This window comes from Trichechus manatus, unplaced genomic scaffold, assembly GCF_000243295.1.
Source record: "Trichechus manatus latirostris isolate Lorelei unplaced genomic scaffold, TriManLat1.0 scaffold00071, whole genome shotgun sequence".
Lineage (NCBI taxonomy): Eukaryota > Metazoa > Chordata > Mammalia > Sirenia > Trichechidae > Trichechus > Trichechus manatus.
The window spans coordinates 3864331-3882022 of NW_004444007.1; the positions used below are offsets into that span (position 1 = coordinate 3864331).

A 17692-nucleotide genomic window follows, 5' to 3' on the forward strand; every position below is an offset into this window, starting at 1 on the left:
CTTTCTGTCTCTTGGGCTAATACTTTCCTTGTGTCTTTGATGTTCTTCATTATCCTTTACTCCAGGTGGTTGGGACCAACTGATGCATCTTAGATGGCCATTTGCAAGCTTTTAAGACCCCAGACCCCACTCACCAAAGTAGGATGCAGAACATTTTCTTAATAAGCTTTGCTATGTCAATTGACCTAGATGCCCCCTGAAAGCATGGTCCCCAGACCCCTACCCCTGCTACTCTGTCTCAAAGGATTAGATTGTATTCAGGAAACTTCTTAGCTTTGGTTTAGTCCAGTTGTGCTGACTTCCCCTGTAGTGTGTGCTGTCCTTCCCTTCTCCTGATTCTTATCTACTATCTAGTTAGTAAATAGCCCTCACCCTCCCTCCCCACCCTCGTAACCATCAGAGAATGTTTTCTTCTGGAAAACACCACATTTTCACTTTACTGTTTCACTTATATGCCAACTAATGTTTCAATCTTTGGCAACGCCATATGCAACCACACTCATTTTATCATTGCTTTGTCACAGTTACCATCTATCTGGCAGTTCTTAGGACACTTGGTTTTGCTCCTTGATGTTTTTCCCTTTTCAGAAAGTGTCCTAAATATAGTTTCCTATTTTATAAACCCCAGTGAACTCTTTCACTTAGTTTATTTATGTGTTAATTCTGTTTGTTACCTGTTAATAAATAAAGCCTCTCTTGTTTTTAAAAAAATTGACTTTAATATTTAGCTCTGATCTTCCTGTCAAGAAAGACAAAAAAGGGAAACAGAATGAGTGATATCCCTCTCATAGTCACCTCAAGTCCTTCTGGAAGAAGGAGGGACATGTATATGCAAACTAATTCACAGGTGAATCTCTATTCTCAGCACTGAATTATGAACAAAGTTGTTTAAACAGACTCATATTTGGGGCCCACCAAATGACAGCCACAAATTAACTTACTTCCATTGCATGTATATAATTAATGTGGTTTGCTTAATCTCTTTATTCATCTAACATTCATTACATACCTACTAAAATCATTCTATTCCCTCATTATAATCAGTATTTCCTTTGCAGCAATAATGGCAACTGTAATTAAATAAAGGTAGTCTTTGCTTTGCACAGTACTAACTGAAAGGAGCCCCAGTGACGAAGTGGTGAAGCATATAGCTGCTAACGGAAAGGTCAATGGTTCAAACCCACCAGCTGCTCCATGGGAGAAAGATGTGGTAGTCTGCTTCCATAAAGATTATAGCTTTGGAAACCTTATGGGCAGTCCTACTCTGTCCTACAAGGTGGCTATGAGTCAGAATCGATGCGACAGCCATGGGTTTCGTTTTTCTTTGTTTGGTATTAACTGAAACTCATGCATATTGAAACCAAGCAAAGCAAGGGCACAGTTCCAATATGCACGAGTTTCAGTTAACATGGTGCCCTGTAAAGATTGCCTGTAATTTTTGTACAATCACTTGTTTACTGTCTTTCTCACCTAGTATTCTATAAATTCCATGTAAATTCCAAGAAAAGATAGTGTCTCTTTTGTTTACCATTATCTCCTTAGCACACCATCTTCCTTGCACATAATAGATGCTCAATAAATATCTGCTAAATAAAGGGGAAAAAGGTAATCTAAGACCCATCACAGCGTTTGTTTACCATGAAATTCACATATCCTATACATCCTCCAGGAGCCCTGGTGGCACAGTGGTTAAGCGCTCTGCTGCTACTGAAAGGTCAGCAGTTTGAACTCACTGGCTGCTCCATGGGAGAAAGGTGTGGCAGTCTTCTTCCATAAAGATTACAGCCTTGGAAACCCTATGAGGCAGTTCTACTCTGTCCTATAGAGTCGCTATGAGTTAGAGTTGATTCTACGGCAACACAGTTTATACATCTTCCCACATCAGTTCCCAGGCTCAGCCACTTCCTGGGAGGCAGGGCTCTCCCCACTTCCCAGAAGTCCAAACTCTTTTGCCTGAGCAGCTCCTGGAGTCATTGCCATACACAGTGGGCCTTGACAGGCCTTCAATGGCGGATCTTTGTGGCTTTCCACAACCTCAGCAAAATGTGTGTGGTAGTGGGGACCAAACCCAGCAACAGGCAGTCAGGATTAGTACAGAGTGTAAAAATATAGGTTACTGTGGTTGCTGTACCGCTGTAAAAGAAAAACATCTCACTTTTCAGCCATCGTGGTCAGCCACAGCTTTTCTTTAAAGAGTAAGTAGGAGTCATTTGTTATTCACACAGTGATGGTTTCTATGCAGATTAGGCTTCTTAAAGGAGCCAGGACAACATTTCTGTAGAAAAAGTGTCCTTTACAGAGAGAGAGGAACAAGTGAAACGACACCACTAGGAAATAATCAAACACGTCCAGAATGTGGGATAGTCTACAAAAATTGGCCTGGACTCTACAATGTCAATGCTGTAAAACAAAATCAAACAAAAGTGATGAGGGAGTTGTAGGTTAAAAGAGGCTAAAGAGACATAACAACCAAATGTAGTATGTCGATCCTGGATGGGATCCTGACCCCATCAGATTAGGGAGTAAATCTCAGAGAGATGTGAGTAATGATTATAATACAAGCAAAAAGAGAGAAGCAAAGTAAGAATTGAGTAATTTGACTTCCATTTGATGGCAGTTAAGATTACGTTTTAAAATATAAATACACATGACACAAATCCATAAGATTTTGAATACATGTAACTGTTAATAGCGATTATCTCTGAGTGATGGGGTTATAAAAGTTTTGTTGTTTTCTCCATTATGTACAAAGATCTGTATTGCTATTGTAACAAGAAATAAAATTTTTTAACAAAATATTTTAAAATATTCACTTACTTTAGCTGATTTTTCAATATTCAGGTCTTCGTCCAGTTTAAAAAGAACTGTCATGTTGTACCCAGCCTGATTTCCATGTCCGTGAGGCCACCAATTTTCCACAGAAATATTCTGTTAATAAAGATAAGTCATCCTAAGTAATCTGTGGCATATTTTCCACAAAATAATATAATGATTCAGAGGCTTATATCAATTTTTCATGTAGAGAAGCCCAGAAATTCTGAGTTCTAAAACAGCATCAATCTCCCTACCCATAATATGCCAAATCATACCAACCTATAGATAATATTTAAAAATCAACATGCTAGGAGTTTAGTATGGATTAATATAATGAAGGGAGAGGGAAGGAATAACATGAGTATTAAGAAAAACAACTGTTCCTATGTCTAACACTCTGAGCTTACTTTTATTCTACGTTCTTAATATGCAGAATTTGACTTTGAGGTTGACTCTTCTTTCAAGTCAAGACCAGAAGTTGTCTTAAGTTCTGAAAAGTTACTGAATGCTGATATGCTCCATTCTTTTTGGTTCACAGCTATCATTAATCAAAAAGGAGAGGTAAAATCCAGCCTACCTCTATCCATCAAAGATGAGAGTTTACAATTACAATTCTGCATGTAGAATAAGCACCAATATTAAAAATAATTGACAACACCAAAAATAATCACTGCTGTTTAAAAATATTGCTTATAATGTATTTTAGATTTAAGATACTGTGATACAGGATATCATAAATATTGTAGAAAAAAATTAAAAAGAACATACTTGACTTCTTAAGGCGAAAGAATGTCAAATTAATCATATATTCTTCATTTTCCTAATCTTAAAATTTGGGAAAATCGTTCGTTAGCTCTTATATACACAAAATATATGAGAGGTTAAAAATAGAGAAAAAGATGAAAAAATACATGGAGAAAGATTTTTTATCTCCTACTTAGCCCCTAGCTTCTAACCATTTCTTTTGAGCAGGTATTGCTTTTCATCCAGTGGTCCTCAGGAAGTATCATCATTTACCTTGTTAATTTTTACAAGTAGTTCAACAATCCTTTCTCCAGGCTGAAGTTCAATGCTGTATGTCTGCTGTGTTTGCAATTTAGGGATGGCTACGACCACCTGACCACCAACTGGCTTTGAGCTGACAACATCAAAAGAAGACTCTATTTCAATGTTCCACTCCTGGGCACTGTTATCTAAGGCAAAAAGAGAAAAAGATATATATAGCAAATAAAATATGCTAAGCATTAGCCTTGCCAGTCTCAGGATTCACTGAGGGTGAGACCAAAGTGGCTTCTAAACCAGTGAGTGCTCCACAAATGGTGTCATGACAAAAAGTTCACTGGAGATTCTCTTTCATCTTAAGAGTTTAATCCTTCATTCTAAAGAATACTCAAAATCATACATTTTATGTGTACTTCCATTCTAAAAATGTTAGGATTAGAAATCACAAAAACTTATAAGTAGGACACAAACAGAAAATGCCAAATGAAAAAGTAACATAAATCTTCCAAGAATGATACACACTTATTCCTTTTTATAAAGGAAAAATAATGAGGGTTTTGAAGCCATGTAATTTGGTATAAATTTATAGGCAACAGAATTAATCAAAATGTAAAAAATCTATATTTTAAACGTAGATAATTTATCCAAGAAATATTTACCGAGAAGCTTATGTGCCATGTACTTTGCTAAGTGTAGGAATTAAACGGTACCAGGATAAGCATGGCCCCGTTCCTCATGAGCTAAGAGTCTAATGCAACATAGACAAGTACTACGGTGTGGTAATTACTAGATGGGAGAAATAAAAGGTTGTTCCAAGAAAATATACACAAAAAGAGAGACACCTAATTCACAGTGGCTGAGGGAAGGCCTCCATGAGAAAGCAGCATCTAGCTGAAACCAGGACGATGCATTAGCCAAGTGCAGAGGAAGATAAGTGTTTAGGCACAAGAGTAAGTGAGAGACCCATGAAAGAGAAAGAGACTTGCCATAACAAGGAACTTGAGCAGTGATGGCACTGGTGAGGAAAAGTACCATGACTGAAGATCTTGCTGGGCCTTTTAGACCATGTGTGGAGTTTGGTAACTTTAAATCAGTGGGGAGTCATTAAAAGATTTTTTAGCAAAGAGGATAACATGATCAAATTTGCATTTTATAAAAACTGACAGATGCCTCAGCACGGGGATATACCAGGATGCAAATAAAAGAAGCAGAGAGACACCAAATTTCTACTGATGCACACCGGGATGGAAAGTGTCACAAGGAAAATCTGGGAATGGAGAGGAGGCAAAGAAAAGTAGTGGACAGAAAGAAGAAGGGAGAGCACGGCTGAGGAGGAGGGTTATAGGGAAAAAAGATGAGGCAGCTGTCATGAGGGATGGAACTTTGGGTGTGAAGTTAGGGGGTGGGGGAAAATGGTTTCAAGAGGGTTTGAAGTAGTGTTTTATGTTATGTGCATTATAACCCCCTTCCGCCATCCTGCCTTAAATTCATGCCGTTTAGTGTCTCCAGAACTGGATTTGTATATTTGGTTTTGTTTTTTAAATCAGACTGTGTGCTAAGGCAGGCCTTGGGCAAGAGCAAGGTGGAAAAGCAGACCCACTGTATATAGGTTATACAGGAGAAATTGAGGATGAGGTCTCCAAAAAGGCTAGAGGGAAAGGGGGCCAGAGCCACCAAGGAAGGTTTGTTCTTTTACTCATATATATATATATATATATATATTTTTTTTTTTTTTTTTTTTTTTTAATTGTGTTTTTGGTGAAAGTTTACACAAGAAATTAGATTCTCATGTCCTCAGTGGTTAAGAGCTTGGCTGCTAACCAAAAAAGCGGCAGTTTGAATCCACCAGCTGCTCCTTGGAAACCCTATGGGGCAGTTCTACTCTGTCCTATAGGGTCGCTATGAGGCGGAATCGACTCTATGGCAAGGGATTTAGTTTACATATATTGTTCAGTGACATTGGTTACATCGGAAGGTTCATTCTTGAATGCCACAGAAAGGAAGGAGAAAGCAGTGATAGGTGCAGATGCGCTTAAGATTGTATGACTGTGGCAAGAAATTGAGGGAGTTCCTGTTTAATGGCTTCCATTTTTCTCTCTGGAGAAGAGAGGGGAGAAGGTTATCAGCTGAGAAATATCTTAGGGACCCTTCTCCTACAAATAGGGAAGGCATTGATAATTCGTGGCTTTACTGCAAAATATAGAAAAGATGGATTGTATGTTGTATAAAAGCCTTCATAAATGGCATTTCTAATGCAGATTCACACCAGTCCAGTTGGAGAGATGATCACACCACATGTCATCATTTGCATCTCACATCAGCCAAAAGTGTAGATGTATTTGATGCACACTGAAGTAAAATTCATCTCAGGCTTGAGAACTACTTCTTGTTATTAAATTATTCATTCTGAAGAACACTAGTCAATGAGCCTGAATTAGGTTTTCTCTGCCCAGCCCATTTTGCAATTTCCCCAGCCATAGCCTCCAGGTTTTTCTAAGATACAGCAAAATACATCAGTACAACCACATTTTTTTTAAGTTACCAAGTGTTTTTAGTTACCATTTTCATTGCTTTTAAACAGAAGCACACATTCCAATGGGATCCAAAAAAAAAAAAAAAACGAAAAACAAACCAAACTCGTTGCCGTCAAGTTGATTCCAACTCCTAGCGACCCTATAGGACAGAGTAGAACTGCCCCATAGGGTTTTCAAGGAGCAGCTGGTGGATTCGAACAGCCAGCCTTTTGGTTAGCAGCCAGAGCACTTAGCCACTATGCCCCCAGGGTTTCCAATGTGATCCAAAGCTGGTTATTTTCCAAAATATCCCTAAATTGACAGCTACATGACCTCTAGCTCCTTGCCATATTCCCTCTGCTGCCCTTCCTTGCTGTCTCTTATTTAAAAATAAAAATAATAGCTAACATTTACTAAGAACTTACTGAGACAGGCATTGTGTTGCACTATGGACATGTACGAAGTTATTTAAGACTCACAACAGTCCTATAACGTAAATTCTATTATTATCTTCATTTTATAGATGAGAAAACTGAGGTACAGAGAAGTTAAGTAATTTGCTCAAGTTCACACAGCTAGTAAGTGGCAGAGCTGGGATTCAGAAAGAAGCCTGCACACTTAGCCTCTCACCCAAATAATATCCCCAAAACCATGTCTTAGTGATACTCAATACTTTTATAGTAGGACAAAGCACTGGGGTTGGGGAGGCGAGGGTACCATTATGTGGGGGAGCACTTGTCTTAATGGTATCGAGCTATAATAGGCACCAAATATGTCTTTGGCTGAGTCTTTAACCACAAAAGCACTAGATTCATAAAACTTTTGAATCAGAAGTAAAGTGATCGATCACCTAGTCCCCTCTCTGACTAGTGTCTGAGTCTCTCTAGACCACAGGTTGGCAAGCTATGGTCTAAGGCCAAATCTGCTTACCTTCTGTTTTTATAAATAAGGTTTTATTGAAACAAAGCCACACTCACTTGTTTACATACTGTCTTTGGTTGTTTTTGCACTACAACAGCAGAGCTGAGTAGTTCCAACAGACGCCATATGGTCCAAAAAGCCTAAAATACTTACTATCTGAACTTTTATAGAAAAAGTTTACCGACCGCTGCTCTAGAAAATTCCCAACAGAAGGCCACTCTAACCTTTCTTTAAATACCTCTAATGAAAAAAAAAATCTCTACCTCACAAAATAGCCTTTCCATTTTCTGCCACTTCTGACTATCCCTTTCATGACCCACGGGACATACAGTGTCCACATGCATTTTCCACCTGTCTGGTTTATTGGGAAGCTACTTTCCCACTGACAATACATGCTACCAACAGATAACTGTTTGAAACTGAAGAAACAGGCATGTGCTGCAAATTACTGTTTTTACAGGGTATTGTATGAGGTGTTGCATCCTGGAGGTGTGATTGTGCAAAACCTTTGTCTCTTTTGGAGCCTTGGTGGCACAGTGGTTAAGAGCTATGGCTGCTAACCAAAAGGCTGGCGGTTTGAATCCACCACCCACTCCTTGGAAACCCTACGGGGCAGTTCTACTCCGTCCTATTGGGTTGTGATGAGTCAGAATTGACTCGATAGCAGTGGGTTTTTGGTTTTTGTCTCTTTTGGCTTTTGTACAGCAAGATAAGCCTTATATTTCCAGGTTCCTGTGGTTATTTGTAAATTGCATTTCTCGAAATGATTCCGTGTTTGCGTGAATGCCTCACTTGCGGGTGCCATACATTGTAGGCACCTGTCAAGGGATCTAGAAGGTGATGCAGAGTCCAGAGGGACACATGTGTCCCACATAATCCTACTCCCAGAGTCCAGAGTGGCAGATGTGCCCCACGTAATCATAGGCCCAGAGTCCAGATGGATGTCTGTGTCCCACATAATATGTATCAAGATCCACAGTACCCCCCCTCAACAAAACTCAGATGCACTCAATGATTCAGCATGCATTCCACTAATGAAAGCAACAGAAAATTAAAGCCAAAACATAATTCAGTCTTGAACTACTGTAAAAGCCTTCTTTAGTCTGAATTGAAATCTACTTTCCTTTAATTTCTACCCAAAGATATTAGTTCTGCCCTCTGGGCACTTCCTACCAACCCATAACCACCAAGGTCAGGCAGGCAGGCTCCTCTGCTGTTCCTGTCACTTTCTCTTCGGAACGAGAATCAGCTGTCTGTAATTGTCTCTGGCAGGAAGACAAATAGCACAATCCCCAAAGGTCACTACAAAATTCCCCAGTTTCTCTTGTTTCTAACATGGAAGGTTCTCAGGCACATCAGTACTCCTTTGAAGCTCATCCGGTTTAACACCCTTGGTTGCCACTAAGGGGAGAAATGAAGGCTGCAGAATTCAAAGCCCAGTATGAAGATTTACAAGCCTACAGTGTTGTCACCAGATACACTATACCAACATATTTTTGCCCTCTCCTCTTCTTCCAAATGGAGTAAAGCCCTTTCTGTGTATATTCCTTCCAGGAGTCCATTAAGGATTATGCAGTTTAGGTTCATATAGTACATTTAGAGTCTTAAATAGTAATTTTCTCGATATTACTTGGCTATTTCTTTTCACTTGCTATTTTAAAAATTCAGAATCCTATTTCCAATTAAGGACAACTCAGTCTTATAGATTAAGATCCCTTTTTAGAATACAGTTTCCTATCATATCTCTCCTAGCATCGACAAGTTATCCTTTCCTAAATAATACTTATCATCCCCGGCTCTCCTGAAGCAGAATATAAGATAATTTCAAAAAAAGACAAAGTTCTGGGGTAGGAAAGATGAGGTAGGAATGGTGGATTTTTAACTCACTCAGAATCACCCTTCCAATTATACTATGTTCCGTATCTTCTCCTTACCTGACTAAACAACTTGGGGCACAAACAGGACAGGAACTCTTTACCAAAATAGGATGGACAGGCAAGGTTGACCTGCCCTTCTCTACAACTTAAGGCCTTCCCTCGCCTGAAGGCTCAGTGATGTCCTAGCTGATGTCTTGTCCCCATGAAGGAGAGACTGTGGGTCTATAGTTTGTTCCATGTAAACTTAACCAGATGAGCAACTCAAGCATGGCAGAGCTTAAAATGTGACTCTGGCCACTGACTCATCTTCAGGCTTTTCCAGAGCTGATTTGGTAAGGTTTCTTTAAAAAAACAAAACAGGTAAGCAACCACATAGCCTGGATTAGTGTATGCAGCTCCTACATTCAAAGGATTTTCAAGAGAACTCCAGTCCCTACTTAAAAAAAAAAATCAAGTCAATTCCAACTCATAGCAATCATATAGGACGAGTAGAACTGCCTCATAGGGTTTCCAAGGCTGTAAATCTTTACAGAAGCTGACTTACTCCCGCAAAGCAGCCAGTGGGCCGAACCACCAACCTTTCAGCTAACAGCCAAGCAGTTTAACCGCTATGCCACCAGGGCTTCTCCAGTTCCTATAGATACGGCCAACACCTTCACCTTTAAAAACCACTTGCTACTGAGTTGATCTAGACTCATGGCAACCCCATGTGTGTCAGAGCAGAACTGTGCCTCATAGGGTTTTCAGTGGTTGATTTTTCAGAAGTAGATAGCCAGGCCTTTGTTCTGAGGTACCTCCGGCTGATTTGAACCATCAACCTTTTGGTTAGCAGCCAAGCGCTTAACCATTTGCGCCACCCAAGGACACCATAAGCCTTTAAAACCCTCTCTAAAAATGCCAGCCTCCTTTTATAATTGTATATTATTTTTCAAGGTGTGGTTAGCAAGAAAAAAGAAAACATCTTTATTCAATTTAGTCTTTGAGGAAAAAAGCATGAGAAGACATGGAAAGTAGAAAACTAAAAAGATGGCTGAGTCATATGAATTAATTCAAGTTTGTCAATAAGCACCAGGAAGACATATTCTCAAACTCTACCTTAAGCTTCACTTTAATTGATTGTAATAAAGGCTCAAGTATCAATGTCTTCATTTATAACTGGGTTCTTCCACACTTATACCCTCACTAAGTTGTAATCATTGTCCTAATTTACAAAAAACGGAAAGAATCATGGAACGTCTGAGGCAGAAGAAACTTGGTGATCTCCCAGTCACTTTGTAAATGAGGTTTTGGAGACCCTAATTGCAGTGCTTCCCTCAAAAGCCCTTGAATGGTTGGACACACACAAGGGCTAGGTCCCCTGACTGGTGCTCTCCACCTTCCATAGCCTCTCACAGAGGCATCTACCAAAAAGAGTGACACTACCAAGCACACATTAATTGAAATTTGTTTAAGGAAAACCAAAAGCACAAGTACTTTTTGCCTTTCAGAGTCCTAAGTCCAAATATCAAATACATTCAATGTGAAACAAAGCATTTTAGGGGGTTGTAACAATGAAATGGGAGCCCTGGTGGCTCAGTGGTTAAGAGTTCGGCTGCTAACCAAAAGGTCGGCAGTTCAAATCCACCAGCCACTCCTTGGAAATCCTATGGGGGCAGTTCTACTCTGTCCTATAGTGTTGCTATGAGTGAGAATTGACTTGACGGCAACAGATTTGGTTTTTTGGTTTAACAATGAAATATTAGCTTCTTAATAAGAGAATTTTGTAAAAGAGAAGGAGTCCTGGGTAGTGTAAATGGTTAATGTGCTTGGCTGCTAACCAAAAGGTTGGATGTTTGAGTACACCCAGAGGCACCTCAAAAGAAAGGCCTGGCAATCTACTTCCAAAAAATCAGTCACTGAAAACCCTATAGAACACAATTTTACTTTGACACACATAGAGTCACCATGAATCAGAATCAACTTGACGACAACTGGTTTGGTAAAAAAGAAAGAACACTGAAATCTACAAACAGAGAGAGTACCATGTCTGACCCTCCACTAAATATATAATTATATGGTGCCACACTTCCTCCACGTGTTGAAATACCAACTTTGTAGCCTAAACTGTCGTGATCCACATCATGTTTGGTAAAGTAGAGGACCAGTGAAGCCCTCAATGAGACGGACGGACACAACAGTCACAACAACAGTCTCAAACATAGCACAGATGATGCGACAGTGCAGGACTGGGCCATATTTCATTCTGATACACGAGGTCATCATGAGTCAAACCGACCTGACAGCAACTAACAAGCACCACCTGAACTAGCTGACAAGGCCATGAAAACAGTGACGTGAGCATTTCTGTCAAACCAGTGGAATACATGTCTTGTTTGTAAACCCTGACAAGCACTATAAACTGTAACCCAGTCCAAAAAACAAACAAAGATGTTGCCCCTAACGCTGAAGGTTAAGAATACAGGATGGCATCTGGAGGGTTTAGGACCAGCAGTGAAAGGAAGTTCAGAGACGGGCACATTCAGGTCAGCATGGATGGTCGGCATGGGATGGATCTGCAAACGTTGGAAGACTGCTTATAGAAGATGAAAAAGATGCTTCATCTCATTGGGGGGAAAAAGCTATTCAAAGCCAGCTGCCTTGATTAGCGTCACCCTGCCGAGCTTCTCACAGCTCCCCCTTTTGTCTGTGCCCTTCTTCCTGCATGTTGAATAAGTGATGAACAGCTACACTGGAAAGGTAGTCTGTGCACCGGCGGAAACAGTAAAGACACGGAGCTGAAATGGCCAAGCCACGGAATGTGTACATTTCAACGCAAAGTATTTTCCTGAACTTCTGCTAGAATTATAGGGCAGATTCCAGCAGCTGCTTTTCCAAGAGCTAACAGCTTGCATTCACCAGGAAAGAAGGCTCACAGTTACAACAGCTGTTTTTTCCCTTTCTTCACTGAGCAGCCAGATCTGCTTGTCTACTCAATAAGAGAAAATTCTTGAAGACGAAAGCAAAACTAACAGACCTAAAACAAAATCTGCCCTCCCACCCCTCACACGAAAACAAGGATAAGTTAGTAAGTTCTGGAGAAGAAAACTTACTTAAACAATATGGCAGCTTATCAGGGGATAGATTACTCAAGCAATCTAACTACCCATAAGATATTTTCACACGTGGATAGTATTATTTTATGGATAAAGTAGCTCAAAGAGCAATGAAAAAAATGACTCAAAATAAATGCATAAAAAAATGCATGCATATTTATCAAACAAAGCACTAAGCAAGATTGACAAACCTCTGCTATATTTTAATATTCTATCCTGTGTATTAAACTGTAAGCAAAGTGTAGCAATGACTTTCAACATGGGCCTCTATAGGCATGCCAGAGTCTAGCTGGGAGATACACTGCACGCCTCCAACTTAAGCCTAGGTCATCTAGAATGACAGAGAGGGTGCTTCCTGAGCTATCGATTACTCTGGAAATGATGGAAGAGGGTGCCATCTTTGAGGAGGTAGACGTGTCCCAGGTATAAGTCAAAGATCCACAGCTCACTTCTGCTAGGGGAGGTATGAAAGCAAGGACATTCACACGTTGGAAAAAAAAAATCTCTAGTATTATTTTCTCCTACGTGTGGTAACAAAAGATTGAACAATAGAGTGTTGAATCAGAACATACTAATTATATACTGACTATATATTTTGAAAAAGAGCCCTGGTGGTGTAGTGGCTAAATGCTCAGCTGCTAATTGAAAGGCTGGCGGTTTGAACCCACCTGCCACTCCTTGGGAGGAAGATGTGGCAGTCTGCTTCAGTAAAGATTACCAAAAAACCAAACCTGTTGCCAGCAAGTCAATTCCAACTCATAACGACCCAATAAGACACAGCAGAACTGCCCCATAGGGTTTCCAAGGAGCGGCTGGTGGATTTGAGCTGCCTACCTTTTGGTTAGCAGCCAAGCTCTTAACCACTGCGCCACCAGGGCTCCTCTGCAAAGATTACAGCCATGGAAACCCTATGCAATAAATGAATATATGTCTCTGTATCTCTGTCTGTCTCTCTCACACACACACACCCCTGCATTTTTGGACATATTGTTTGCTTATAAATGTTCTAATCTTTGGAACTGGAGCATCCACCCCTATCTTCTTCCTATCTTCCCTCCCCCTATACCCTGGAAACCCAAATCCAGCCCAGACTTTCCCTTCCACTCCCCCACTGATGCTAAGGGAAGAGAACAGTGGAGCCTGCTGGGTTTCCATACCAAGTAAAAAGCATCTGAGTTTCCCTTTTCAATATCAAGGTCAATCTTCCACTGCTTAAAGAATTACTTAAAATATGGGTGTCCTACAACAGCTACTGCTATTTAAAAACCTGAGTAGAATATTCTAGGGCCAAGGATGAATCATTCAAATAGATAGTTTCTAATGGGGTTTTACAGGAAATAACACCAATGAAATGTTATATCTTAATACCTAGATAATCATAGGCGCCTAAGAGATAAAGAGCAGTAGCTCCTGTTTTCCTCTGACCTTACGACTTTTTTCAAATATCATTTTTTTAATTCTCAAACATTAAGCATATGTAAAAATCATTTAGATTACGGCAAAATCAAACAAATGCAACAGGATATTAAGAACTGCAAAGGTTTGGAAACCACTATTATAAGGACTAAGAATAGAGGGAAATACACATGTAAAGTAAATTAATTCACAGGAATTTCAAGTTAATTTTTAAAAGGTTAATATCCTTTTTTTCTATCATACTCTGAACAATTAAGTTGGGAAGTATAGTTGGTAATTTGATCTTCAGGGGTAAGCTCACTAATTTTAAAATTAAGAAAAAAATTGAACACTTGGAAAAGCAAAAAGGTTATCTTTTTCTAGTCTCAACGGCGAGAAAGCAAAAAGTGCCACATAGCCAAATTAGGTTAGCCTTTCATATTAAGTAAGTTGAAATCACTGGATAGATTAGTTTGTTTTAATAACTGCTTTCTCCCTCACTATACAAATAATATAAACACAATACAAAAATTTAGAAAAGACAGTTAAGCAAGAGATTAAAATACAAGCCATCTGTAATGGTACTACCCAGAGACAGACACTGCTTCCATTAGTTTTGACTGATAACGTTTCACATTTAAATTTTTAAAATGAATATATTTGGTTTTGAATAAAACATTTATCTGCTTTTTATTATGAACTCATCCTTTTATCTTATTTTTAGTAACTCTCATAGTATGTATCAAATAAATGCATAAAAGTATCCAGAATACACATCCAGAATGGCAATGATTAAAAAACAGAAAACAACAGATATCGGTGAGGTTGTGGAGAAAGTGGAACCCTCATCCATGGCTGGTGGGAATGTAAAATGGTACAACTGCTGTGGAAAACAGTTTGGCAAGTCCTCAAAAAGTTGAACATGGAATCACAGAACTACCATATGACACAGCCATCCCAACCCTAGGTATATACCCAGAAGAAGTAACGGTAGAAACACAAACAGAAACCAGTACATCAATGTTCATTGCAGTACTTCTCTCAATAGCCAAAAGGTAGAAACAACCAAAACGTCCATCAGCAGATGAATGGATAAACAAAATGTGGTACATACATACAATGAAAAGTTCTGATGCATGCCACAACATGGATGAAACTTGAAAGCTTTATGTTGAGTGAAGTAAGTCCCAAAAGAACAAGTACTATATGATCTCACTTATATGAACTAAGTAAATATATTCAAACAAAAGATTAGTAGTGCTTCCCAAAGATGGGAGGGAGGGGGAGAGGGGAGTTTATGCTTAGGGAGCATTGAGTTTTTGTTAATGGTGGTGGAATAATTTGGAAAAGGATGACAATAATGGTTACACAACACGAAGAATGTAATAACCCATGTTACTGAATTGTATATGTAGCAATTGTTGAACTGGAGAGTATTTTATTGTGGATATTTTCACCACAAAAAAAAAAAAAAAGTGCCCAGAATACATAAGTTTATTATCTTGGTAATTATCTTTCAACTTTTAAATGTCTTCTGATTTCAGTGATAAGTGTTATCTTTCAGATACAAACTGAATTTTTTTTTCTGAAAAAACTAAAGGCAGTTCCTCTCCTAATGCTTTGATAAGTTCATTCTTCAATTTTATTACATCAGCTAACCAAATCAATATCTGTAAAATTAATCAGAAATATAATAATTACTGCTTAATATACACAGGGTACATCTTCTGAACAGGAAATATAGACTTCTCTATGTTGAATACAAAATGCACTGCAGTCATAAAACATGAAAAATGTAGTTGATGTGGGGAATTGATTACATTGCATTTAAACCAAATTTTGTAGGGTTTACTACTAACTTTACCCAAAAAATTTGGTCTTTGTCCTCAGTTCCTGCGAGATAACCTCTAAAACCTTGGCGTCAGTAGCATCACTAGGGGGAAGGGTGAGGGGTGCTGGCTGCACCCCGACACCAAAATAACCCCAGGGTCCGCAACAGCAGCGGTGGTGAGCGAGCCCGCACCATCAGGGGGCGGGTCTCTAAGGCAGTGGTGTCACTAGAATTGGTATCACCTGTCACCCAGTGCAGGAACTCATCACACTGGCCCCCGTCACCCACCAGTCACTAGGGCTGGTGTCACCCACTGTGGTAACGCATCATCACACACACACACATACACACACACACCCCGTCACCTGCCGGTCAGGGTGTGGGCAGCTAGGCAGTGGCACTTGCCATTGGGCAGAGAGGAGGGTCTCCGCCTTGGCCAATGGGAGAAGGGAGGAGTTGCAGGGAGCCATGGGGGTGGGGCTGAGAGGGGCAGGGTCACGAAGTCGGGGCAAGGTTGGGCCACTCCACCCACCAGGGAGGAGGGATGACACCATGAGTTACCGCACTGGTGACACGGACCCTAGTGACTCCACTGCTTGGAGCGTCCTTGTTGAAGGCTCCAGACCACACCTAACCTAACAGGTTATGCTAATGATGTGATTCATGTGGGAGCTGCCAAACCAGAAAAGACCTGCCCTGTGATATGAGCCCGACCTCAGGGGAGGTGAGGGCATGATTTAATCATTCATGCCTACGTAATAAGGCCCCACTAAAGACTCTGGATAGGCAAGCTCCATGGGTTTCCTGCTTGGTGAAAGACATCTATGCATGTGGGAGAGCAGAGTCCCTTTTTTGGACATGGAAACTCCACACTGGGAAACCTCCCAGGCCTCACCCTACACGTTTCTTCATTTGTATCCTCTTTGCTATAATAAAACTTTATAGTTAATCATAAGAATAGAGCTTCTTCTGAGTTCCGTGAGTCATTTTAGAAAGTTATTCAACCCAAAGAAGTAGTGGGAGCCAGCAGGGGGCTGGAGACCCCCTGTGCTTATGCTGGTATCCTGAGGAGGTAGAGGGAACTCCTAAATTTGTAGCCAGCAGATCAGAAGTGAAGGGTGTCCTAGTGACTTTCAAGCTTAGATCTGGCACCCTGAAGAAGTAGTAGGAAAATCCCCAATTTGTCGCCAGCAGGTCAGAGGTGAGGGTGTTGTGGCTGGCATTTGAGGTCTTGGGGCAGATTTGGCAGTCTGGACAAATGTGCTCATTAACTTGTAAGGTCAGACCTAGCTCCAGGTGGGGAAGGTCAGAGAAAGAAATGCTGCATGCACAGCTGGTGTTGAAACAGAAGTGGAACAGAGGAGAGTACACTGTATAAACTGCATTGACTTGAGAGATGGCATTTTGACTTTTTCTGCAAATTTTTAACACCATTTAAATTTATTTTATTCAAATGAAATTCACCTGTCACTAGTGACTAGTAAACTGAACTCTAATAACCCATATTCAGGAAGAAATGTTTAGCTTCACACTTAATTTTCAATTACACTGCAGCAATGTTATTCAAACTTTTCCAGATACCTGGAATTCACGGTAATTTCTGGAAACCACCTAAAACAATGATTAAGCTTCCAAATTATTAAGTAAATAACACTTTGCTAAATCATACTCCTTCTTATACTAGATTCTAGTATATATACCTGAGAAATGTTCTAGGTGGAGGTGGGAAGATGGGGAGAATAAACCATTATATGATTTTAGCAGCAAAACTCCTTAGTTCAGGTTACATCTTATCAGAAAATTTTTTGAAAAGCACTAAATTAGAGACCTATAAATTCAGCCACATTTATACGTACAATTGAGATCAAATCTCTTAATGTCTTCTTAACAATGTTTAAAAACACCAGCAGCACCAAATAACCTCCTCAATTACTAACCATCTGTGATTTGCTTTTGGCATCTGCCTTTAGCATATTCAGATTTGGCTCAACTGAACAGCAATCCAGGATGAGCAGAGCCCTAAAGACAACAGAATTCTTGTACTGACACACCACACTCTTTCTTAGTGAGTTCATCTCGTTAGTCCTGCGCGTAATTGGACTGAGCATTGTGCATTATCCATTAAGGCCCCACTTGCCTGCACTGTCACCCTTGATTTCCCTAACTTCTCGAATCCTCACCGATCTTGACTTTCTGAACATCTGTGGCTCTCATCCTGGAAGACGATTACACAATTTGTATAGCTTG

General features: G+C 40.0%; 1 protein-coding gene across 5 annotated transcripts in view; it reads right to left on the reverse strand.

The window, feature by feature from the left end:
• MANBA (mannosidase beta) overlaps positions 1-17692 on the reverse strand; it is a 161968-nt gene that overhangs the window by 115298 nt on the left and 28978 nt on the right. For all 5 annotated transcript variants that reach the window (XR_002824670.1, XM_023734737.1, XM_004380189.2 and 2 more), the window contains exons 6-7: positions 3832-4007; positions 2818-2928 (exon numbers count right to left, since the gene is read on the reverse strand). Coding sequence is in view for 4 of the 5 variants with exons in the window: in XM_023734737.1 (XP_023590505.1) it covers positions 2818-2928; positions 3832-4007 (287 nt within the window). In the remaining variant the exon portion in view is untranslated. The remainder of the gene's footprint in view (positions 1-2817; positions 2929-3831; positions 4008-17692) is intronic.